Below are 26,667 nucleotides of genomic sequence, written 5' to 3'. Positions count from 1 at the left end.
TGTTCCTTACCACACTAAATAGAGGTCCACAGTCTTTCTAACCTTTTGACAATTGATGAACAGTTTTATTATCAATAAGCTTTCAAAAGCATTCACGCAGAGGTTTCTCTGTGGGTAGTAAGTTTTCATTGGAACAAATGCCCAAAACAACAATAATTGCTGGGACCTGTGTAGTTAGTTCATATATAGTAATTTAAGGAACAAAACATCCTCCAGGGTGGTTATGCCAGCAATAAACAAGTTAGCCAGTCTCTGAATTCTTGCCAGTGTCAGATATTGCCACTGATTTTAGAACAACCATTCTGGAAGGTTCTGAAGAAATCTCTGTGGCTTTATGGGCACAATGAGCATCTTTTTATATAAACATGCTCTCTAGGGAGCTGTCTCTATGTATTTGTCTGGTTTTGCTTACTATATCCTAAAATCTATACTTCTTGTCACTGCATTTGAATTCCGGGAATTTTCTGATGGCATTCTTTCACTGTAAGTGTGTGGGTAGGGGAGGAAAGTAACACTTTCTTTCTCAGAATTCCTTAATTTCTCTTTCCTTTCACAGGGATGTTTTCTCTACAGGTGAAATGCAAGGCTAATGACTTAATTCAGTATTTGAAATCCACCATTCATAGCTGAGCTCTCTCTCAGGGTTTCAGTATTTTCCTGGCATTTTTTAAATTTTCTGCAGTTTGACTGTTACTGTTATGTTTAATATTGTCAACCTCAAAGGATCTAGAATCCCTGACTCTTCAGGTCTCTGAGTAGGCTTGCAAGGGATTGTTTAGATCCGGTTAACTGAGGTGTACAGATCCACCCTTGGTGTGGACACTGACATTCCTGGGACTGGAGTCCTGGATTAAAGGAAAGGAAAAAAGCTGCGTGAGCATCAGTTTGTCGCTCTGTCCCTGATTGTGGAAACAGCATGACCCTGCCTCAGTCTCCTCACCAGAAGGGAGCACACCCTTAACTGTGAACAAAACAGACTGTCCCCTCCTCAGGTTACCTTTGTCTGCTGTTTTGTCTCAACAAGAAGACAGTCAATTAACATAGTACCTCAACAAGTTCTCTTCATCTTCCTTTCTTTTCTACCTTGGTCTTTGTTTAGTTTCTTGAAGCTACACATTAATAACCTTTATCAAGTTGAAAATTTTCAATCACTATTATTTCAAGTGCTTTTTTTTTCAATTGTGATCTCTTCTTTCTTTCATGTCTCTGGGTTTTAATGTTAATTTTGTCGTTGCAGCTGTATAGGTCTCTAAGCCACTCTTTGCTTTCTCAATCTATCTGCTGCTGCTGTTCAAACTGAGGACACATTATCATACTATCTGCAAGAATGGTGTCTCCTTTGTCCCTTCATTCTGCTCCCAACGTTACCTAGTTCATTTTAGTTCGTGTATTGCCATGTGTAACGTGCCTGTTTGCTATTCTCTGTGTCCTCTTTCCTTACTGAGACAATGTCTTTCTTTGTTTAATTACTTTTAAAGCATTCTTTGGTAGTTGTGTTACCATTTTATTGATTCTTTCTCATATTTGGCTCATCTTACTGCTGCTATCTATTTATTCTTATTTTTCATTACATTTTAGATCATTCCCATTCTTGATATGACAGATAACTGTTAGCTGGTAACCTACAGGTTGCATCTTATGTCATGAGACTCTAGACATTGTTCTTTATTGTTATTATTATTATTATTATTATTATTATTATTGTGGTGGCTTATTTTGACACTGCTATGACCAAAGAAAGGCCACCTCACTACTGGCAGGTAAAGTGAAGCTTTCCTAATTGGTTTGTGGAGACACTAGAGGGAAAGAGAGAGTTATCTTTATGTTAGGTAGAGTGAGATCTTGCCAATAAACTCACCTCCACAGATATCTCCTTGACTAAGAGGTGTATGAGAACTTCTCCACTAATCAACCCTGTGTCAGTAATGGGAGTAATGGGGACCTTTTCCTATTAGATGGCAGGCAAAGCCCCAACTCTATATTAGGTGCTCTGACACAGTGTACAGAGACTGGCCATCCTGGGGGAGGATATGAATCTACACACACACACACACACACACACACACTTTGCTGATGTGAATGAAGTTGAGGTAAGTTTTTCTGGCATGTTTGACTAGAGAATACAAAATATTGTCAACTAAAAGCTTTCTTCTGTCTTTCTCAAGCATCCCTTCACTGCTCCTTGTACGACAGACAGCATTTCTGTATAGGTTTTCACTCCTTGCACTATGGATAGCATATCTCTACAGGGGTTTTCATTCCTTGTACTACAGATAGAACATTTGTAGGGGGTTTTCCTGCTCTTGGACTATAAACATTTTATCTGTATGGGAAATTTTGTTTTTTGCAAAACAGACAGCATCTCTCTCTCTCTCTCTCTCTCTCTCTCTCTCTCTCTCTCTCTCTCTCTCTCTCTCTCTCTCTCTCTCTCTCTCTTTCCTTTTTCTAGTAGTGACTTCATTCGACAAGTTCTCCAGCTCAAAATCTTGGGTATGAGGCAAAAAGGAGGCTATGAAACTTACTTCCTTATGTACTTTTTGGGGCCCAAATCCTTACTCATTACTTTGCTCCCTGAGTCAGATTCACCTTATATTGTTTTACACATAATTCCCAGGGTCTGTGATTGTCATAGGGAAGGGCATAGTGTTCCACATTAGAGAAACAAAAATCTGCATTTATAGGAAAAGCTTCAGGTTCCAGCTTTCACTCACATGTTAAAATTGTTAATACAACATTAGCATCACAGCATTGAGGCTGTAATCTCAGGGCACTGGATAGTAATTGGAATAATGGGTGTGTCTGCGTGGGTACATATGTCCATCTATCTCTGGACTCTTCAACTCTCTCATCCAGGCATGTGAGTTTGTTCATAAAAGTGCCTCAAATATCTCCATTTTATGTTCCCATCACTAGTTCCCTTCTTCTCTATAAACTTATGTCCTGATGGTGAAATATTCCATGGGAGAAGTATGAGCATAAACCAGGCATTTTTCTCATTTCTCTATCACTTCCATGCTAAACAAAATACTAAAATCTCAATGTGAATGAAAATTGTTTCTATCTGTGTTTATAGTACCATAAGACTATATAAAATGTAATTTATTTTTAGGGTCTTACACTGCAGAGAATTATCTTCTGTTAACAGATCTCTCCTGGCAGGTTTCCACGGCATCTTCTCATCTATAATTCTAAATCTACCTTACTCTATGTTGCCAGCCACACTACATCACATAAGCCAACTGCATCATACTAACTACACTGCAAAGAATGTTTAATAAGACTTTGAGGTCTAGATGTTTAGATCTGGAGTCTTAAAATGGGGTAAATAACAACACTATGAACAATTCTAGTTTCCTATTGGTTGAATCCTAGAGTTACAGAAGTGAAGGGAAAAACCCAGAGGGCTAAAGTGGGTGAGCCTCAAACAACAGATAACACTTTTAATTGTTTTACTGTATTAGAATTTTGCTGGAGAAACAAAGTTACAGAAAGTTAACTGCTGAAAAGGCAGATGAACACATGGACTCTGGTTTCTGTGTGTGTGTGTGTGTGTGTGTGTGTGTGTGGTGTTGCTCTTTTGGTCCTCTGTAACCCAACTAGTCTTGCACTGGACAGCACATGAAAGGATGGATGGACAGAGAGTATCAAAGCAGTGCTGTGCAAAATGTAGGTTCTGTCAATATTGAAGGATTTACAGGTAAAAAATAGCAACTGGTTTGAATATGAGCTGTAGGCAACCTCTGCTTCCTGTCCAAGAAGAAAGAGCTGAGTGGAGGAAGTGCTGTGTGAGGACAGGAAGTGCTGTGCTGAGAACATGAGGAAGTACTGTGTGAGAACAGGAAGTGCTGTGCTGAGAACATGAGGAAGTGCTATGTGAGGACAGGAAGTGCTGTATGAGGACAGGAAGTACTGTATTGAGAACAGGAAGTGCTGTGCTTGTGCTGAGAACATGAGGAAGTGCTGTGGGAGAACAGGAAGTGCTGTGTGAGAACAGGAGGAAATGCTGTGCTGAGACTCCAGAGGTGTGACAGAGCAGATTTGCCAGTAGTGCCTTACATCGGACAATGAACTCTGCCAAACAAAGTGATTAAAAGAGAAAATCTACCGTTTTAGAACACGATTTCTTAGTGACCAGAGAAAACTGACCTGATGTTAACGATAAAACCATATATTAAATAAACAGCAAGTTATCATGGTATCCTCAGAAAATATTGTTTAGATTATTGTATCATTATACTCCTTGCAGACAGATGAAAATATTCTGAACATACATGGCTTTACTTTTCATGCCTACCTGGGTACTGAAGTTAACAGATAGCATCACTCCTGTCCCAGAATCTCTGACCACCTGCAAACTGATCAAAGTAGCTTGCTTCTGAGCCACGGCCAGCCGTGATCCCACGGAGAAGGAAACGAGGCTCTGAGGCTCATCAGTCTTGGGAACCTTAATCTGAGCGAATCTGGCACTGCTATTTATAGCTGCCCCAGCAGTGACATCATAAAGCTCCACAAAAAACTGCATTTCAACATGAGGCACCTGATAGTAAGGAAAAGAGAGATTTAACTATTAGAAATATACTCCTGTTTTTACATATTTCTATCACTAAGACATGCTATAGTTCATCTACAGAATTACAGACACATATTCACATACGTGTGTGTGTGTGTGTGTGCGCGCGCGCGTGCGCGCGCGCGCGTAACAATATCAAAGAAAACAGAGGCTATCAACTTGAGAGTCGAGGGGAACATGACAGAAGTTGGAGGGAGGAAAGGTACCTAGGAGGTGATGGAGGGAGGAAAAAGTAATAAAAAGAAATATATGGACATGTTTTACATCATTGCAGAATATTAAATTCCTATATTAAATCACTATGGCAACTGTTCTTTTTTTGCTAACATAACTTTTATTGACTCTGGGATTTCATATCACGTACTCCAGCTTTTCTCATCTCCCTGTTCTTCCATGTCCACCTGCCACCCTGGCATCCTCCCCCAAAAAGGAAATTTTAAAAAAAGAAAGATAATGAAAAAGAGAGAAAAATCCCTTTGTTCCTCCATCTTTCCCGACTCTCTATCACGTACTCGTTTGTTGTGGTGGCCTTGGCAATGGCACTGTTACACAGCGTTCACTGCAGTGAGTTATTGGTCCAGTTCAAGGTCTATAACGTCTAGTGTACCATCAAGCCTGGACCCCCACAGAAACGTCTCTGGGGTATATATCCTCCTATTGCCCCAGTCCTGGAGACACTGCAGCTATGGTTCCACAGGACCGCTACCTTCCCTGAACTCCAGCAGCTCACCGATGCGGTGGGGTGGGCCAACCCAAGGCCCTGGGGATGCGCCTGGAGCGGAATCGGTAGGCCCAGCCCCCACAGGGACCATCTCCTCCAGGGGAGTGTCAGGGTCAGCTCTCCCTCACCCAAGCCATCGGAGCTGGGCTCTCCCATAGCGATGATGGGGGGGGGCAGCTCTTCCAAACGTGGCCCCTAGCAGCAGTTCAGGCCTAGAAGTCACCATGGCCATGGATGGCAGTGCAGGTCACTCAGATTAGGAGGGCCCAGGAGAAGCCCAGACCTCAGGTCTTTTGGCCTTCAATGGGAACATGGGCGCAGTTGCTGGAGGGCCGTGAGCCCAGGCATGGCCCTTGGCAGCAGCCCAGGCTCAGACATGGCATGGCCCCAGGTGGTAGCATAGGCCACCCGTTCCTCACTGCTGCCTTCAGCTCAGCCTCTTTCAGCAGCACATGAACGGGTCCACTTTTCCTTCCCTCCCATCTCTCGAACATACGCACGTTCATCATAGCAACCGCCAGCCCCGGCTGCTCTTGGTGCTGACTATTCTTCTTCTGCTTCTTCCTTTAAAACTACATTTTCTGAGAGTGACCTCTCGGGAAGGTAAATGTCTGTGGTGGTCTCCAAGGGCTCATGTATTTGAAAGCTTAGTCCCCAGGGAGTGGCTGGACTTGAAAGGCTTAGAAGGAGTAGGAGGTGTGAACTTGCTAAGGTGTGTCACTAGAGGTGGGTTTCCAGGTTTCAAAAGCCCACACACGATAGGCCTAGGCCTTTTCTTTTTGCTGACTGATCAAAATGTTGCATTTAGCTACTGCTCCAGTATCTGCCTGCATGCCACTATGTTCCCCTCCATGACGACAATAGACTAAACCTCTGAAACTATAAGCTAGCCCCCAGTTAAAAGCTTTCTTTCCTTCATCACAGTGTCTTATCACAGCGTGCCTTATCACAGCAATGGAGCCTTGACTAAGGTAAGGTCTAAAGACAATGTACTTAAACGCAATAAAGCAAATGATGAATAAATAAAATGTATTCTCACAACTAGCTAGTTAAAAACCAGTGAAAGCAATAAAGTTTTCAAATATCTTTCAAAATAGGTAGATCTCAGAATACGGCAACAAGAGATAATATCAGGTTTCATAAAGATTTCATAATTATATACATACATGTGATATCTTAACTATAAAAATAAAAATGACATGTTTACTCCATGTGTTCAAAAGATATTTACATAAATATTCAAAACTCAAACAAAGAAAAAAATCACACAAGACAGCAGTTGCCGCCACACTGATGTTAGGTGGAAACCAGGGCAGAGTGTGGAGTTAAATAACACTGTGGACTGCAAGAAAAAAAAATGGGGGAGGAATTCAACTTCATAAGATCTACTTATTTATTTATAGTTTCTTTTGAGACCGGGTCTCATGTAGTTCAAGCTTCTCTTGAACTCAGGGTGTGTCCAAGGACAGCCTCGAATTCCCAACGCCCCGCCTGCTCTATTCGCAAGTACTGGGATTCCAGCTCTGCACCACCAAGTCCAGCTTACGTGGTGTAAGGGATCAAACCCAGGGCTTTATTTGCACTAGGTGAGCACTGTCATCTGAGCTGCAACTTCAGTCCAAAGTTTTTTAAGTCTTTAAAATTTTGAACAAATATGAGGATATATTGGTAACAAATTCCATAATTCCATATAATTTTCAAATTTTTAAAAAGCATTATATCAAATCAAAATTAACTCTGTTCATGATCCAGCCTTGTTTTTCTCCCTGAAATCACTCATTTCTGAAGCCTGAATTGCTTTTCAAAGCACATTGTCAATCATCTGTTACTACAGAAGATTTATTCTTACAAAGTGAAATCTGAAATGTTTAGAAGTGTTGTTAGCATCCTGGCATATCCTGCTAAAAGTGACTTTATGTGCTTTCAACTGCATGTGTCATTGTCTAATAGTACATTGACATATTTTTATCTGCCAGTAAGAGGCAAATCCATCATTGTTTTGTGATCATTTAAATGACAATCATTATGTTGTGAAACAAAACACCAAATCCTTCAGAATTATCCAAAAAAGTTCCATATTAGTCATAAAGGAAACGCTCGTAATCTCATGCATAATGTCTGAAGAAACATGTTTAGCTATGCAACAACAAATAATGTTCTTTACTTTTGCTGATATACCGCCAGTAATGCTGGAATGTGAAATTAAGTGTATTCTTTCCACATAGAGAAACTATAGCTGGCAAATGCAAGATGTAGGGGTAGGGAAAGTAAGGGTGACTGTATCCAAGAGCTAATATTCCCTAATGGCTGTGGGAGCTCAAATTCACAATAGTCTCTTTGAACTGAGAATTTTGGCATATTAAGCTCCAATAGACACTCTTGTCTTTATTTTCCGGTAAAATATTACTTTTCATTGTGATGATGATTAGAGCATTACTTATAACCACTTAGCGTCAAAAGAACGTGTTGTAATCTAAATAAAGAACTATCTAAAAATTGAATAGTGTACAGATGGATGCCTACATATAATTAGACCAGAGACAAAGGGAATCTTCCAGTCAGACAAAGAAATGCTCTTTCCAAACAAGGTGCCTGAATCTATTGAGAAATAAGACTTAAAGATCATATCTGACGTCTCCAGACTCCTAAACACAACGGGAGGCCTCTCATGAGCCCATGCAACCGCAGCGGCCCCCTCCTCAGAAGATGGTTGCACTCCAGGACGGACTCCTACCTTAGCCAGTATAATGTTATTCTCTCTTGCCAGCAGCAGAAAAGTAAAAACAAAACAATGTCTTCCCTAAATATTTTTCTAAAGGGAATTTGCACCAATGTCTAAATGTTTCACTTAGTTTAAATGGATTTAGTGGGTCAAGAGTCTTAGGTTTTCTTCCCTGTTTTAATAAATTAGCTTGAAAAAAGCAACGTGAGAATGAAGGGAGTTATTGGCTCCCAACTCCAGATTATAATCCACCATTGCGACGGAGCCAAGGAAGTAAGAACTTGGAGCAGCTAGGGACACTACATCCATAGCCAGGGATGAAGAGCATGGATTCGTGCAAGCACACCAGGGCCTAGGGCCTTCTCTCATTTTCATTAAGCCTAGAGACCGGCCTACAAATGGTACTGATCACATTCCAGGTGGCTCTTTCTACCTCAGTAACACAATTAAGAAACCCCCTCACAGGCACACCTACTTGGCAATCTAATCTAGACAATTCCTCATTGAGAGCGCCTTCTAAGGTAACACACTGTGTCAAGCTGACAATCCGATTGAACTATCCTACTTCCTGAGCTAATCCCTATTCTATATGTTTTGTTGATGCAGAACCAGAATATAAATCATCCGGGAAAGGGTCTTGACTGAAATTCAAAAGATGGGTTCTAACCTGTATTGATTAGGCAAGTCAGTTAAGTTCTTCATAATTTGAAAATGAAAGTACTGAATAAGTGTGCAGTTGACAACAGGGAAAAAGATAGAGTAAAAAGTTTCAAAGTTGAGGATAAAGAAACTGGACTGAGGGCGACATCCATTTAATCTGTCTTGTCACTCTATAGACAGATGTGTGTGTGTGAGTGCATGTGCGTGTGTGTGTGTGTGTGTGTGTGTGTGTGAGTGTGCGTGTGTGATATCTGTAAACCTCCACAGGCATTGATGCAGCTACTGCAGAAGACTGAATTCCCTCAGGCTCCAGGCACATCCCTTCTTAGTAATAGCCCCATCAATCATCTCTTAGGGTTAATTCTTTGCCAAGAACTGTGCTAATAACCTTCATTTGTTATCATCACATTACTCTCCTAATAACCCTTTATTAACCCTTTTAAACCTCTAAAGCTGGTCATGGCTGAACAACTTATCCAGCATTACCTAATTAATTAGTGGACGAAGTAAGGTTTGAACCACAGACTTGTGTCGTCAGAGCTAAAACTCTGAACTACCATATGGACTACTGAACAAGCGCTGTGTGATTGAAACCATTTCTCTGGCAACAACTGCAGACAGTTCTTAGGCCAAAAGGTTAGGACTAATTGTATTCATCAAACCACACAGTCTCTCAGCCCACAGGCAAAGAATCATGGCTGCTGTTTCCTGGCAAACACTGCTAGTTCTTAATTTAGGAGACAGAAAGAATCCAAACTTGAAGAGCCAAACCCACTTTAAGTAATAAAGCAGAATTTGTGGAAATGCATAGAAGGTTATTGTGCATTATTGTTTTCATCTTCTTAAGGAAACAACCATATTCTCCTTCTTTACTCTTGAGAGAAAGTCTAGTGGCCCAGGCTGGCCTCAGAACTGTGCTCTTTGTGCCTCAGCCTCTGGAGCGCTGGGACTAAAGATCTGCTTCTCCACTTTCAGCTGTTTCCTGTTTAACATTTTCTTTGACTGAAATAGGACTGCCCTATCCTTGCCTGTGATTTGCATTCACTAGCTGGAAAGACAATGGAGACAATATTCCTTACCTATCTACAACTACTTAAACATGGGCTTCTGAGCTTGCTCTAGTTAAGATAGTGGTTCTCAACCTTCTAATGAGATGGCCCTTTAACACAGCTCCTTATTTTGTGGTGACCCCAGCCATAAAATTATTTCCTTGCTACTCCATAACTGTAATTTTGCTACTGTTATGAATTGTAATGTAATCTGTGTTTTCAGATGGTCTTAGGTGACCCAGAAGAGTCGTGACTCACAGGCTGAGAAACACTGAGTTAGGAGAAAGGCTGTTGTGCAGTTAGGGTCGTTTGTATCATCCACCACATTGTGTCACCCTGCACAGAGGACAAGCACAGAGCAGCCAGTCTTTGCTTCAGCCCTCTAAGGTGCCAGTCTCGCTTCTTTTTAGTGTGTTGACATAGCCATGAAAAGTCAGGAGGATGAATGTGATTTAAGGGTTTCTGAGTACAGTACATGAGCTAACGTCCTGAATCGTGAAGTATCAGCTTCTCACTGCCAGTGTGACGTTGGCAGCTGATGAAAACCTCACTGGTGCAAAGTGAAATGCAATTACAGTGGAAAACAATAGGACAGAGAACTCTAGACTTGAAAAACCAGTATGTTTTGCAGCTCTAATCTAACTGAATCAGCCACAGTAGCTAGACATTTGCTCCCAATCACCTCACTGTTAATTCATAAACATGAATCTCGCCGGGCGGTGGTGGCACACGCCTTTAATACCAGCACTCGGGAGGCAGAGGCAGGCGGATCTCTGTGAGTTCGAGACCAGCCTGGACTACCAAGTGAGTTCCAGGACAGCCTCCAAAGCCACAGAGAAACCCTGTCTCGAAAAACCAAAATAAATAAATAAATAAATAAACATGAATCTCTAAAATGCTCTCCGATCAAACAATTTTTTGAGCCTTGGACAATAGTTGGTTAAATATCTTAGAGTAAGAAAAAATAGATGACTGAAATATGAAACAGCTGTAAGGCAAACATGCTTCCAAAAAATTTAAACGTATTACCAAGATAAAAGTTAATGATATGTTTAGTAGCCACAGAAATTATTTAATTTAAAAATACCTACAGCTGAGCAAGCAGTCAAAATTAGTTAAAAATGAAACTACAGAAATATCAAAAACTTTTAAGTATAAAAAAGTAGTTGTGAGTGCAGGTGAGATGACCCAGCAGGTAAAGACATAGCCACACAAGCCTGGCAACCGGAGTTCCATGTGTGCAAACCAATGAAAATGGCAAAAAAGAAAGAAACCATGGTACCAAGCTGTTTCCTGACTTCCATGTTAGTGAAGAGGCCTGTGCCCCCCAACAATTCAGACATACAGCAACATCAAATAAAAAATTAAAGTTGTATGACATGGATAAATGCATTAATAAATGCTTACTGTCTCGTTATTGTTAATATGTAGAAGAATGGAAATACTGGAAACTTCTGCTGAGCATGTGTGCGTTTATTGAGAAACAATCAGCACAAACTGGTATTATCAATTATACTTGAATATGAGCTCTTAAGTCAATGATAACCACGGTACAATCTGCAGAATCACAGAGGCTATGTACAGAATAAGGTACTGGGGGGGGGCAGATAGAGCTCCCTAGGAAACGGAAGTAGAATACTCATGGACAGATCAGGACAGGGGTGACTGGAGTGGGAGACTCAAGTGGGAAGGGGACAGGAAGAGGGGGATGAGGGAGAGAATATGGAGAAGAGCAGCTGAAATTAAGAGCCGTTTGACGGACAGTATGGGAACCTGATACGGTAGAAGTTTCCATGAGTGTGTGTGTGTGTGTGTGTGTGTGCACGCGCGTGTGTGTTTATATGCATACATACACACACATACATGAAAGCATGGGTATCTCTTGCCACCAAATGAAGCTTCCAGTACCAGGAATGTGTTATATATAATTGAGTTGTTGGCGAAGAGGTCTGTCTCATGGAATCCCCCAAACAACCATAAACTGATAACAAGGCCCTATTGTTGAAGATAATACTTACACAACTTTTTGAGCGTGGAGAACTCTAGCTGGTGCATACATAGAGCCTTTGCCCTTACGTTCTAATGTTTTTGATACAAAAAGTTATTCTGTGCACACCAAAGGAGAAATGGAAAAACCAGCCGAGCGCTGTTCTACAATGCAATGGTGACACAAAGCTCGTGGAGGCAGGCCCCCCTAAGGGCCGCTCCACGGATGAAACCCATATGTGGCATGGCTTGAGTGCCCAAGAACCTGAAACTAGATAGCCACAGCCAGACAGCAAGCAGAGAGTGAATGACTTCAGAACGCTGAACCCCCGTCAAAATCCCCCCACAGAAGAGGAGGCTGGAAGAGCGTCAGAGCCAGAGGCAGGACACCAAGGAAACACGGCCTTCTAAATCAGCAGGACCCATGCACCTGTGAACCCCCCCACCCCCCACCCCCCCGAGACTGAGGCAGCAGGCACAGGGCCTGCAGGTCTGTACCACGTGGGGTCCTAGAGCTGAGGGGAGAAGTAGACACATGCCCCCGCCCCTGACCCAGGAGCAATCCACAATTGATAATCACTTGCGAATGAGAATTTAGCTGTCTCAAGGAGGTCTCCGTGAGGAAACACTGCTCTTCGGGGCAGGCTGCACATCAAGCCCTAGACTTTCTTTCCCGCTTCTTATGCCACTTTTGTGTTTATATTATGGCTTCCAGTTTTATTCTTTTTATGGGATTCTTGAGTGTGCAATGAGTGGGTTTCTGTCTATATCTGGTTCTTGTGCCTTTTCTTGGGCTCTTTTACTTCTGTTTTTTTTTTTTGTACTATTTTGATGTGTTAGCTTTTGCTCTATCTTTTATATTAGCATAGTACAGTACAGTATAGTATACTACAGTATAGTATTATTTTCCCTCAGAAGCCTCTTTAGTTTCTAATGAAAGACAGAAGGAGGAGGATTGGCAAGGGAGAGGCAGTGGAGGGTCTGGGAGGAATAAAGGGAGGGAAAATTGTAATCAGGATCTATTTTATGAGGAGAAAATCTATTTTCAATAAAATATTTTTTAAAAAGAAACCAGCCAATGTTCTTTGCATTGCATTTAAGTAGCTATGGCTTAATAAGAAGACTGAATATAGAGATTTATTTCTAGGAAATGCAAACATGGACCAAATACAGGAATAAGTGATTAGCACCTGTGAAACAATAACAAATGAAGCAGAAATAGGCCAACAGTTGTCTTTTCAGACACAAGAGAACACTTGAGCTAAAGAAGAGCAGCCTGCTCTCCCAGCTCCTCCAGGATGCCCTCCTAAGTACAAGGAGACAGAGACGAGCAACCTCACACTTGCAGACGTTCTAACAGGACTTTTATACAGCTGTCATTGCAGAGTTTAAAAAATAAATTATTCTGGGGAGAAATAGGGCATTGAGGAAATTATCCGTGAAGGCGTGAAGTAACAAAAAATATCATAGTGTTCCAAGTGCAACAGCTAGAGGCTGAAACCAGGTTCCACAACCCAACAAAGACAACGTGGTGACAAGTGACAAGCGGCCTTTTCAGCTTCAGAATAAAACTCCACAAAATATGAAGATATGTATGGAGACAGTCTTAGATGAGATTAGTATAATTACTATGGCGATTCTCAAGGTGAAAAAACTGAAGCCTCCAATGATGTTAACTTCAAACAGGCTTGAGTACCAGGAACAGCTTCGAGGCAAGGGTATCTGTGTGTGCTTTCTCTACTGTGTGAAGCTTGAGGCTCGTGCAAAGAAGCCACTATGCTTTTGAACATTCATATCATACTCTGGTGAACAGGCTTTTTATTAGATTTCTTAATTTAACAAATATGCAGCAAAGAATAAATAGAACTGAGTATACCTTAGACATTTAAACATTAAGATCTCTCAGAAGAGTCGATAGAAAACCAGCTACATGTGATTATTAATCACCCTATTGGTTCAGTTGGGCTATTGTGACAAAGGCCATTCAAATGATGCAGACTGTCTTGGCACTGGAGTCAGTGTCTGCCTCCTGAGCCACATGTGGCACGAACCAGTACTCCTGTGTCTGAGGATGTACCAAGCAGGCTTTCTATGCCTCTTTTTATAAATCTAAACTATACTACCCAAGAATATGTGAAAAGAGAATTAAGATCCCTCATATATAAAAATAAGAAGAAATGTTTATGAATACAATAAGAGCAAAGCAGTAAATAGTTCGAGTCAGTTAGAGATACTAATATGGATGACACACAGCGAATGGCTAGGCCAATGGTACCCTAAAAATGGCAAGAAACAGAAACATAGAAAACTCTCTCAGCAAAAACTGATGACACAAATTTTACATCTAAAACAGGTTTTGGCAGTACATCTAGACGTAATCACCACATAATGTGCAAGTTTCGATATTGATGCTCTGAGACAAATAACTCTAAAGAAACAGTTAGCAGTCCGTAGCACTTACCTTCTCCGGATTGAGTTCAAGGTGGATAAAGCACCGTGTTTGACCCACTGTGCAAGTTGTGACCCCCGCCACAAACCGGAGTTCATCTGCTAGGTTTAACCCCTCCTTCTGGAGAACGGCGACTGTTTGGTTAAGTGTGACTCGCCAAAAGACCTGGACGTCTTCAAAAGCCCTGTGCACACAACAAACCCATGCAATGTAGTGACAGAGTGACACACAGTGCCTGGCAGGCATGCCAGCTGTCCCTCCTCCTTGACAGAGCGGCGGCACTTACTGTATGATTGACAATGCTGAGGGTGAGGAACACTTCCAGCAGAAAAAAGAAAACTACGACTCATGGTCTCCCTGGTATCATCTGACTACACATCAATCAGTAATGAACTGACATTCAGTGAGCAATGCTAAGTAAAATTATAACGCTTAAAGTCAAACAATGTCCTACATTTAGAATAGGCCCTAATGGAGGCAGTAGAACATTTTAAACTATTAAAACATAAATGTATAGGACTTGTGTGTTTGTATGTGTGTGTACATATGCATACACATGTACATCATACATGTTTATATATATGCATTTGTATGTGTGTGTCCAACTACTACAATGATTATATAAATTATGCTCAGCTAAAAACAACAAAAGATACTAATTTTAATCAAATCATAACAAATACATGTACATACCAAGTAAAGGACTGAGCTCCCAAACACTCATTATAGAATTCAAATGGCTGCAAAGAAAGCTCTGAGGTTCCCAGTGCCCCTTGAAGCTCATTGGACAATCAGTCATCTCAGTGGGTACCATGATGAAGTGATGCCTAAGTCATCTGACATTGACTTGGATGGTGTGCAAACACTGTAGGCATCCCTATGCTATGGTTTAAAACCCAATGTGCTAAGGAACAGAGAGAGAATGACAGCACCTCCAGGCTAGTGGGGTGGTGCAGCCAGAAAATCACTGGCCAACCTAGCCTGCCAATGTGAATGTAATCCCTAAGACCCATGGCAGGGGAAAAGTGACAACCCTCTGACCCACGCATACCCTCAGATGAGCACACCTCGGCCCCACAAATAATAATAATAATAAATGCCTTTTAAGATGGTTTATTAATACTGGCAAACTAGCTTACAGAACACCTTCTAGCAACGTACACTCCACCTTCATCGTTCTGTACGAGTCTCAAATTCTGTATACAATTTCAGGATGCTACATCTACAGGTGCACATACATGTGCACACACACACACACACACACACACACACACACACACACACACCTACCTGTTCGGCTGCCTTGTGACAACTAGGCGCTGTCTGCTCTTACCAGCTCCTTCCCCCAGTTCCAGGCCTCTTTGGGATTCCTCACTGAAGCCTATGATGCCATTGTGGAGGTCACTCCCTAGAAAGGAAAATGGAGGGCTATCATGCACTTCAGAGTTTATGAGCCCGTCAGTGCCACAGTAGCCATGATAGCCCAGAGAGCATAAATGAGAAATTCACAAGTGGGAGGTGAGAGCTACACTTCTGAACAAGTTGTTTCTAAAAAATTCCCTAACAGGACAAAACAGGGTACAACAAGAAAAGGCAAAAAAAAAAAAAAAAGCCCTCAGATCGAGACTGTACACATGATTTTCTAACACACTTACAGCCATTGGCATTTTACATACCACAGAACACAAGCCCCACCAGAGAAACAACTGTTTCTGGACAGCTTGTGTTCCCAGGACAAGGAGAGCACCAGCTTGTGGCAAGCATGCCATAAGTATTTGTCAAGTAAAAGAACTATGTAAGTAATTCACTTTCCTCTAAGTGGGTGGACAGTTTATGTTATCCACGCACTTCTCTGCCCCAGAAAAGAGACAGACAGACACACACACACACACACACACACACACACACACAGAGAGAGAGAGAGAGAATTATTAAATGATTAAACAAATGCTGAGTAAACAAGTGTAAGAAGCTCAGATTATAAGAGGTTATAGGAACCCTCTCTCTCTCTCTCTCTCTCTCTCACACACACACACACACACACACACACACACACACACACACACACACACACACTAAGAAACTTAAGCAGGACCCAACCTGGGGTCTACGGCAAGCTGACACTGTCACTTGGTGAATGTGGAACAGGCCAGTGTCTAAAGTACTGTGCACAGTGCCTCATTCCAAGTAGCCCGGTCTTTCAGAGTGATCCTAGAGGGAATGATCCTACAGCAATCAGCCTCAAAAACAAGTTGAGGTCACTCTCCCTGCTCTGAAGTGTAAAAGAGTGTGGACACGATATATCATGGACGTTCATGTGACAGGCTACATTTGTTCTCACTCCTCCTGTGTGCTGCATTTCCAGTCCTCATTTTCATCAATTAATCATTATCATCACTTGCTAGGTGAGCACCAGAGCATTATGTTAATTTTTTTCTCTTTGATAGCAATGGTTCCCTCCCCAGATTTGGTTCTCTTGTTTCCTGGTAGTTTATAGTTTCCTGTTTGCTTTTGCAGGGCAAGAGCAACTGATTAGGGTCTAATTAAAAGTCTCTTGTCACATCTACAATAACTTTGAGCTGCGTTTTTAAAAAGGTGATCTTAGATGTCCAATGTACCTGGCTTCTTGTAAAGTGGGCTCTATCATCTAAATGTAAAGAGACTATGAAGACTGGTTGAGGATAAGAGGAATCAATAAAGTCAATGATATAATTAAAACATAAATAGTATTAGGAGAAAAGGTGTATGAAAGACAAGATCGGATATTCAGACAGAATAAAAGAATAAGGGACCTTAAAATAATGCAGTCACGTGGACATCACAGGTGACGGTATCAGGTGTGGTGCATCACATGATATGAACAGACAGGAGTCTATTGCATCCCAGACATATGACAGAGCATCTCATACTGCTCAGATGTTTGAGAGTCACAGAGATGATATTTGGGGAGGATTTGATGCCTAATAATGGGGAAGTAGGTTCATGCCAAACACCATTCTGATCACCAAAGAGCCCTCTGTCAACCACCTAACCAGGACTCAAGTTATATCCATTACTAATGGAGCATGGTTTGGAACATGGAGGAACCACCAGGAAGCGTTTATATTTCCAATGGACTGAATCGGCCACACTAATTGATAGATAATTTGGCTGTTAGCTGTGGTCATATGTGAATGGCTGTAATAAAATATTTAAATCATAGAATGTGAGAGTGATGCTTAACTCCAAGTCAATTTTAGAAATTACATTAAGCCGGTGTAAAAAAAAACTTGCAGAAATGAATTAAAATTTACAATGCTCCCAATAAACTGTTGGAACAGGAATGGTATTAATTACAGTTAGTGAAAATTCATAGAGTAACATACATAGGAAAAACACTATAAAGAAAGTTACTATGACATCATAACTGAATGACTAAAATAACATAAATACAAGCCTTAACAGTGAGTACTAAGGACTAGTGTGCAGCATCTGAATAGTTAATACCATGGTACGGTACACTGTGAGATTGCTAAGCATAAACCTCAGATGTTCTCACCACAAACATTTGAGATTACATATATATATATGCATATATACATATATATTAATTAGCTTGATTTAATTATTTGACAATTTACTAACAAATCACATTCCACATATATGAAAATAGATTATATGTAGTCAAAATAAAATGCAATCATAAAGTGGCCTTGTTACTACTGTAGTTAGTTATTGACAAGCTGATCTACTTTATCCAACGAAATATATAGAATTATTTCAGATGTAAACTACAAGTAACTGCCAAATCAAGATATGTGAGGAACTCCTAAAATAACTAAAAATGTAAGCTGTTGTTTTTTTGTGTGTGTATGTGCATAAATGATATATACACATTATCATATGTGAGAGGGAGAGAGAGAAGCTGCAATGCAATGACTGTTCATTTGCATTAGATCAAAAACAGTAGAACATTCTAAACTATTAAAACATAAATGCATAGGACTTGTGTGTTTGTATGTGTGTGTACATATGCATACACATGTACATCATACATGTTTATATATATATATTTGTATGTGTGTGTCCAACTACTACAATGATTATATAAATTATGCTCAGCTAAAAACAACAAAAGATACTAATTTTAATCAAATCATAACAAATACAGAAAATTTCTTGACAATGACATCTTTGCTTTAGGATTGATTACTGAAAGCAGTTCAAACGTTTAAAATAAGGTTGCAAAACAAGATAAGCAATCATATGTTTGGACAACGAAAACAGTATTTTTCTAGAAAAATAATGTGAACTTAAGGACTTTTTCTCTTTGCTGTAATACAGATTTAAAAAGCATGTGTCTGACTCTTATCTATGTAACATCTTCAATACTTTAAATTGTATTTAAACAAGATGAGCTCATGTTATTGCTCATTACTTTAGAAAGACAATTATTTGTTGCTGTTGTTGTTACTATTGTTATTTAGACAGGTTTCGCTATGTTTCTCTGGCTGTCCTGGAACTCACTGTGTAGACCAGACTGGTCATGAACTTAGAAATTTCTGCCTGCCTCTGCCACCTGAGTGCTGTGATTAAAGGTGTGTGTCATTATGTCCATCTTAAAGGAAGACAACTTTTAATGAGTTGTTTTGAGTGAGTCAAATAACTGTGTTAGGCTGAAGTTTGGACCACTCTTAGCTATTAAACTCTACTGCAAGTCCATATACCATCTCCATCACGCATTGCCCTTACCTGTGATGATGACGACAGCGAAAGCTGAAAACCCAGCATCGTCCTTTCCTCTCACAATCTTCACTCCCCCTTGAGGGTCTGTGAGGAAGACGTAGAAGAATTCCTGCCCCTCAGGCTCATCATCATCCAGAACCCGAACTGACATCCTATGTTCTCGTTCCCCATCGAGAAATGTAAGGGTGAGTGCCTGGTCTTCAAAGTCATCTTCCTCCACCGCCCATGTTAGGTTGGCAGCTCCGTAGACATCCTGAAAGGGCCATACACTCGGTTCCTTCTGAGCGCATCTGCCACCAAAAGTCCTCGCGGTTACGCTGACGTTGCCTGTGAAACCACCTGTCCTCTGGATGAGGATTTCTGCTGTGTTGAATGTGCTGTTCTCCATGTCTTCTGCCACATAAATGATGGGAGGCCCGAGACTGAGTATTCCATTGCCCACAGCATGAGCAGTTCCCTGGGCCGCGTCAGGCTTCTCAGACATGGCACTGAAAGTAGTGACAAGCCTCTCGGGGGTGGCAGGCACATCCGTTGTCACTGGAGTGGTGGCAAACATCTCGGTGGTGTCTGCAGTGGCAATTACCTTGCTTCTGTTAGGGTGTGAGGTGGAACCAGGTTCTACAGCAGGGCGAGTGTTGTCAAGTGCCACCGTCACTGCTGTCGTAGGGACAGAAACACCATCATTGTCCAGTATGGTGACCACTGCAACACTGTGGTCTAGATTTAGACGAGGTATCCAATTCACATCTCCCCTTCTCGGTCCTCTGCTTTCTACTGAAGTAAGATTGATGTAAAAAGTTTCTTCTCTCTCAGGAAGTGGGTCATTAATAATGGCTATTTCAAAATCAACCTCAGCTTGGAATCTCTGAAAAGAAACTTCACCACTCTGAACAGGCTCAAAGTCTTCCAGAGGCCTGGCGCTTCCTGCCGTTGTCTTATAGGAGACTGTAATCAAATCACTGTGAAACCCAAACAGTCTTTGCACATGGATTCGGATTGTCGGTGCATCCTCCGACACTGTGATATTTCTTGAACTAGGAGAAAACTGGAAGACCCCCATGGGTTCAATTTCAGCAGTGATGAACCCTGATCTGGGAAAAAAATTAAACCATAAGGACTGGTTTTTACCACAGGAATACCACTATAGAGTTCTTCAATACTTGAAATGCAGCTCAAGTCTAAGAATCATTCTAGAAATACTATGTTCTTTCAAACACCGTAAAACTCGGTTCATACATGACGAGTAAAACCACAAGAGAGGCAAAACCAGAGGTTGCAACAGCAGGGACAGAACCTAACAGCAGAGGGGAAGTGTATGTCTGAGCTCTGATGCCCTGTCACACAGGAGCAGCACTCTGAAGGCCTAAGACATGAGTGATCTGTGGCCAGGACAAAAGAGCAAAAACCTCTATGATACTCAGAAAGTCATCTTCCTCTCACAGCTACCAAGCAGAACCATTCTCTTGTACTGTGAGCAAAATTCTTGTGTCTTCCAGCTCTCAGAAAGGAAACTATTTTCTCATAAAAAGTGCAACTAAAACTTGAATGTGTGTTGGAAGAAACATCATTGGTTGACCAATTTATCCTTAACTCTTTCCTATGTGTCTTTATTGGAAACAGAAGTTGCATTTAATGTTATACAAGCCTACTCCTGACCACAGGTAGAATTTGTAAAAATTGTATTAATATGACAAATTTATTAATTACATAATTATTAATTAAAAATCATTAGTGATTCTCTTTTCAGTTGGATACCCTCCATCTCCACTGAGAAGCACATCAAATATAGTTAAGAGTTCAGACAGTGTCTGGAGAGCCTGAAATCAAATACTAACTTGGAGTATGAGATATTGGACTCAAAAAGCAAAACAGAAAGATATTAGGTTCATTATATAAGCTATCTCGTTCTGTTTAGGTTTTTGTCAACTTGATACACACTAGAGTTGTTGGTGAAGAGGAATCTCAATTGAGGTTGCCTGTGGGGAAGTCTATGGGGCACGGTCTCGTTCATGATTGATAAGGGAGATCCCAGCTCAATGGGAGCAGTGCTACCCCTTAGCCTGTGATCCAAGACTGTACAAGTCATGAATAAGTCATGAAGAGCAAACAAGTAATCAGCATGTTTTCATGGTCTCTGCTTTGGTTCCTGCCTTCACATCCTGTCTGGACTTCTTTCCTCAGTGATGAAATAAACCTCTCCCTCCACATTTCCACTGGGCATGGTATTTTATGACAGCATTAAGAAACTAACTAGAATACTACGTCTCAGCTACTTTCCTCATTTATGAAACGAGACGTGCAGAGCTAAGTTGGTACTGGAGGCAGGAAAGCAGGGCAGGCCTACAAAGATCTCTGGTCTTAGGGTAGCACTAGACACCCATTCATCATTAACGCTGCTGTGAAAGGTCTTGAAATTTCTTAGGTGAAACATTTTCTTTGGACAAATATTATTTTAAATGGGATATATATAATCAAACCATATTCAGCTCTACAGCAACCACTCCCCACCCACAAACAGGTATATGGCCATTCCTGAATGCACACGCACACTAGTCCTTTGCTGTGTGTCCCAGCCCTATCTGTTATTCTGACAAAGCCCATCACAAATAGGAGAGAAGTCAACTGCATTTAGGTAGAACGTAGTTATCTGGGTTCTATATAAACAGTTGCTACGGATAAATAACAATGCTAAAGAAAGATAAACAGGAAGGAGCCACTGATTTCAACAAGTGGTGCCATTATCTAACTGTGGTCCTTTATTCATGTCCTTGGTGATGTGGGGAAATAAGGGTTTGTAGCTCTGCCACAGAGGACGGTTCCCTTTAAAAACAGGACACTGTGTCATTAGGGAAGCTGTGAGCTGGGCACAGGTCCAGGAGAGCTCACAGCAAGGCAGAGAATGTGGGGCGTTGCTCCACACCAGAGCTGCGTTTGCCTCTGCGGTGAACCCGCGGTGTCTTGTGTGAGTCTGAATGAAACACTGCAGACACTTCCTTAGATGGCGAAATTATCCTGGCCATACCGAAGCTGAGCGCCACCAGCAGTGCTGCTCTTCAGGCCTGACAGATGAAGGACAAAAGCTTCTGGCCAACCAGGGCTGGGAAACGCCCACAGCACTATTCCCTTCCTCTGTTCTCCATGCAGAAAAGAAAGATTCCCTGGAAGAAGAATGGAGAAAGTTGCTTACCATGTCTCATTTCTTGCACAGCTCCAAACTCTGCAGGCTGGAGTAAAAGAGCAACAACTCACCTAGTGTTGGTGTCATGTTGCCGATGACAACGGACTCGGGGACTTGTGACCCAGGAGCATACCCTGTGGCCCAGGCCACAAAGAGGCTGCCGAATGTGCCTCTCCTAGAGACTGTGATCTGGCTTGTGCCGGCTGTGATGTCAGTGATTTGGAAAGCAGTGGTTTCAAATCCAACCTGAAGAAAGATATGCTTAAGAGGATACAACCTCCCTGGTCTCTGAAAAGATGGGTGAAACTTAACTCATCCTTGGATTATACAATTTATTCCCCCATATGATTCAGAAGAGAAATGCTTAAGGAAAATCTGATAGGCAATTTTATTCTGCCCTATCCTTCAGATTATAGTTTCTAGCTTGCTTTCTTTCTTTTAAGATGTAATCATTTGAATTATAAAATATCCCCAAAAGGGTAATGTCCTCCTTTATATGTGTTTCTCTTATTGGTTAATCAATAAAACACTGATTGGCCAGTAGCCAGGCAGGAAGTATTGGTGGGGCTACCAGATGAAGAGAATTCTGGGAAGAGGAGGCAGAGAGGAGCCGCCAGGGAGACTCCGTGTAGCTGCTGGGAAGATAGGACACCCAGAGAATTCTCAGGTAAGATAAAACAAGAGACACTATGTAGCTGCTGAAGGAGTAACATACTGGAGCATGTTAATTAGTAATTAAGAGAGAGCTAGCCAATAAAAAGCCTAAGCCAAACATTTTCTAATGATTGTAAGTCTCTGTGTGCTTATTTGGGGCTAAATACCTGTGGGACCAGGCAGGACAGAACCTCCATCTACAGATAAATATAATAATAATTAAATGAAAGCAAAGCTAAAGAGTATAGATTACATTGCTTTGAAAGTCTGTAGTGGCTATGTGTCTCTCCTTTGCTCGTTAATATTGCGTATAACCCCCTAGATTGCTGAGGGTCACCTTGACCTCCCAATCAGGCTGAAGTGGGCCAGGATAACAGACATAGCCTACCATGGCCAGTTCTCAGAGAGCATTTGGTGTGACTGGTTCGCTGGAGTCTTTCAGAACCCAGTATGTCTAGGACTGAAATTTGCCTCTCAGACTCAGCATGCTTCCTTTCTTCCTCACTGAAGTAAGACTGGATAGTAAGGCTTTCCGTGATTTCATTAAATTTGACATTTGGGAGGCTTGGAGAGCTCCCAAGGCACACTTGATGTTGTCTATTTGTTTCCTTGGCATAACAATGCTCTACATGATCATCAAATAAGAATTCGTGTTCAGGCTAACTCTTCTGGGGTATGTGATTTCAAGCTGAAACTCCTTGTAATCAGTGGTTTAGAAGAAATTAGATTGATTCCCAGTCTATCACTCCCATCTGAATGAAAAGCTCCAGTTACATCTCCCGGGCTCAACAGTGGAAATCTAGTTACCACTGAACCTACATTGTAGAGTAAGACATTTTTTTCCCTTTTAAGGCTCTGATGGGGCATGTCTGAAAACATGGCTTTTCTGAGGGACTCTTTTGGAGCCCCAGAAGACCAAAGATCAATGGCTACTTTAAGACGTTTCTTTTCTTTTGGGAACCAGGGCCCTGGTTACTGTGACCCTGGGCCTGAAACTCATTGTGTAGACCTAACTGGTCACACAGAGATCGCCTGCCTCTGCCTCTGGGGATTAAAGGTGTGTGCCACCATGTTTGATCTATTGTGCTTGTTTTTAATGTTTGTGGACTCCATTTTAGGGACAGAAGAAATTCATTCCCTGTGGAGGAGATGTCCAGGACAGAACAGCTGAAGAGCATCCACCAATGGCCTGAAACCGCCGGTCCACACCCACATCCCTGAATCCATCCACGCCCACATTCCTGAAGCCATCCACGCCCACATCCCTGACAGTCATCTAGCCATCTGCCCTGCGATATATCCCTGGCTTGCACAATTCCCCCCGGGGGGGGGGGGGGTAAAGTAGTGACCCAGGGTTATGTCTCAGATCACCTTGGAAAACACATGCTGTAACCAAAAAGTTTTTTCTTTTCTGGAAAGAACCTAAAAGTAAAGGGGCTTTCTTTGTTGTTTTTTCTGTTTTGTTTTGTTTTTTTGTGACAGGGAATAATCTTTGTCCACGGAGATCCTGGAGGACTCACAGCCTTGTGTTAGAACACTCGCTGACAGTTATGTTCAGCAACAAACACAAACTCTGTGGCAACCAAAGATAAACGTGAATACTGCTAGTAAATAAAAATGTCTAAAGTGCTTTGTTCCAATTTTAATTACTTGGCATATTAAAGATTTGACACCAACACCTAGAAATTTTGGCTTCAAGTTACTATTCCTTTAAAAAGAATCTTATATTCTAAATCAGTTGTATAAGAGAAAATCTTTCAATGATGATGAATAGTCAAATACATTTTCTATCTAATATTTAAAATGGGCAAATTATTTTTACATAATGGATCCTTTGATAGTCACAGAACTATTTTAAATTTGAGAAAGTGGTTAATCTTAGAAACAAAAACAAACAAACCACACAAAATCCCCCAAACCTCTTTTTTCACACCCCCCCCAGGCCAGGTAAGTCAACCATGCTCCAGTGGGTTGACTCACCCCAAGAATCCAGGGCCAGCACAAATTAAATTTGATGGGGTGTTAAATTTTATAAAGGCAGACAAGAAAATGAGTGAGCAGGGAGGAGAGGCACAGATCTTGGAGGCATTATAGGGAAGGAGGAGAAAATGAATGTGATCAAAATTCACTGCATTCAATTCACAAAGAATAAACAACAAAACACATTTTAAAAAATAAATTCTTTGTCTGGTCAGCTGTTTCTGGGGGTTAAGGTGTCAGTGAGGAGGCCTAGGTAATCTATTGAGCCTTGGGCAGCAGATCAGTACCCATCCCAAGTATACACACGGACTTTGGACTCCCATAGAACAATGTGAGGTGCACTCTCACCCTGAACTCTTGGGGAAGGGTCTAGGCCCTGCCCTATATGAAATGACAGACTATGGACACCCCCATGGAGGGCCTCACCCTCCCTGGGGGAACGAGGAGATACGGGGGGGGGATGGGGGGAGGGTATGGGAGGAGGGGAGGGAAAGGGAGAGGGACCTGGAACTGACTTGTGAAGCAACCTTGTTTCTTATCTAAATTTAAAAAAAAAAGAATAATAAAAAAAAAAATTCTTGAAGACCTTACTGCTTCTTTGCATGCTGCCCCCTTGTGGTTGGTCGAGAGAACTACACCCAGAGCCAATTACCTGGGAATTGGCAGCTTCCTCGGGAACAGGAAGAACAGCAGATTTTGCTTCGGGGAGAATCGTTGGCATTCCATAGAAAGGTCCACTCAGAAGCGTCACTGACACCAACTGCAGGGTGAAATTAGAGCCCAGCAATAGGAAGACCTGTAAACAAAAGGTTGCACAGTCTTTCAGAGTAAAACAGAGGCAGGTGGCCTGGTCACACACACTGCTTCAGGTCAGTGAGCAGAAGGCAGTTTTGTCGGTACAGGCCTTCCCTGGTGTTTAAAAAGAAGCCACCAGATTTTAGGGCGTGGGGTGTGTAGCTGTAGCTGTAGAGAATAAATACGCAGACTTTCAAAGAATGACTGGGACCACGGGGGACGTGTGCACAGAGCCAGGGAACACGCAGTGGAGTGAAGGCAGCTAGCCCAGGGAGACCACTTCCGCCCTCTTCAGTCAACAGCAACTAACGATCCTAACGACAGCGACTCAGGATGGATACCTTAGCTATTGCAGTACTTAGGGCAAATAAAAATCGTAAGCCCATGTGCTGGGTTACTAACATAAGACCTTTAGCAACTAGGAAACCGGGTAACCCTGAACTTACAAACTGCTGTCACACTAGAATTATCTGAAACTTGCAATCATCGTCTTACCGAAACAAGGCCACTGATGACAGTTCACCCCTGACTCCAAGCCAGGGATATTCCTTAAAAAAAAAAAACTGCATCACTGGGTGTCAACTAATCCTCCCTGGGAAGCATTTCCCTTTTCCTGAGTCAGCTTAGGCGTAATCTTGTCCTTAAATATGCAAACCTCCACTGTCTCAAACGTGAGTGAAGCACAGATTTCATTCTCTCAAGATGATGTTCTCCAAACAGACCACGTGGACCAGTGCCGAGCAAGCAGACCATGAGGTTGCAAGTCCCCACGACAGCCTCTCCCCCTTCCCAAATGTCCCAGCCCCGTGCATGGCACCTAACGGCTGGGCAGCCAGTGAGGTTTCTATTCCATTTCTATTCTATTCCATAAAGGATCAGGTGCGGAAGCACCAAGCACTTTTTTTTAAAGACAGCCGTGTAGGTTCTCTCCTAGGCCTCTGTGCTGTGCATCCTCCGTCACCTGGGCCTCCAGGCATTGTCAGGGGCGGGCTCCCTCTCACAGTATGGCCCAGTCATTGGTCGGCCACTCCCACGCCCATACGTTTGTTCCACAATTGTCCCAGCATTATCTTGTAAGCAGGGCAAATTGGAGGTCAGAGGTTATGCGGCTGGGTTGGGGTCCCAGTCCCTCCACTGGAAGTCCTGCCTCATCACAGGAGACGGCCAGCTGAGGCGCC

General features: G+C 42.0%; 1 protein-coding gene across 1 annotated transcript in view; it reads right to left on the bottom strand.

The window, feature by feature from the left end:
* Adgrv1 (adhesion G protein-coupled receptor V1) overlaps positions 1–26,667 on the bottom strand; it is a 518,174-nt gene that overhangs the window by 314,902 nt on the left and 176,605 nt on the right. Inside the window, exons 70-76 of the mRNA XM_040729011.1 lie at positions 25,347–25,490; positions 22,132–22,306; positions 21,905–22,040; positions 18,889–19,973; positions 15,448–15,565; positions 14,170–14,341; positions 4,295–4,537 (exon numbers count right to left, since the gene is read on the bottom strand). Coding sequence (XP_040584945.1) covers positions 4,295–4,537; positions 14,170–14,341; positions 15,448–15,565; positions 18,889–19,973; positions 21,905–22,040; positions 22,132–22,306; positions 25,347–25,490 — 2,073 coding nt within the window. The remainder of the gene's footprint in view (positions 1–4,294; positions 4,538–14,169; positions 14,342–15,447; positions 15,566–18,888; positions 19,974–21,904; positions 22,041–22,131; positions 22,307–25,346; positions 25,491–26,667) is intronic.

This window comes from Mesocricetus auratus, unplaced genomic scaffold (genome assembly GCF_017639785.1).
Source record: "Mesocricetus auratus isolate SY011 unplaced genomic scaffold, BCM_Maur_2.0 Super-Scaffold_100020, whole genome shotgun sequence".
Lineage (NCBI taxonomy): Eukaryota > Metazoa > Chordata > Mammalia > Rodentia > Cricetidae > Mesocricetus > Mesocricetus auratus.
This window is presented reverse-complemented; position numbering and strand designations above follow the sequence as displayed.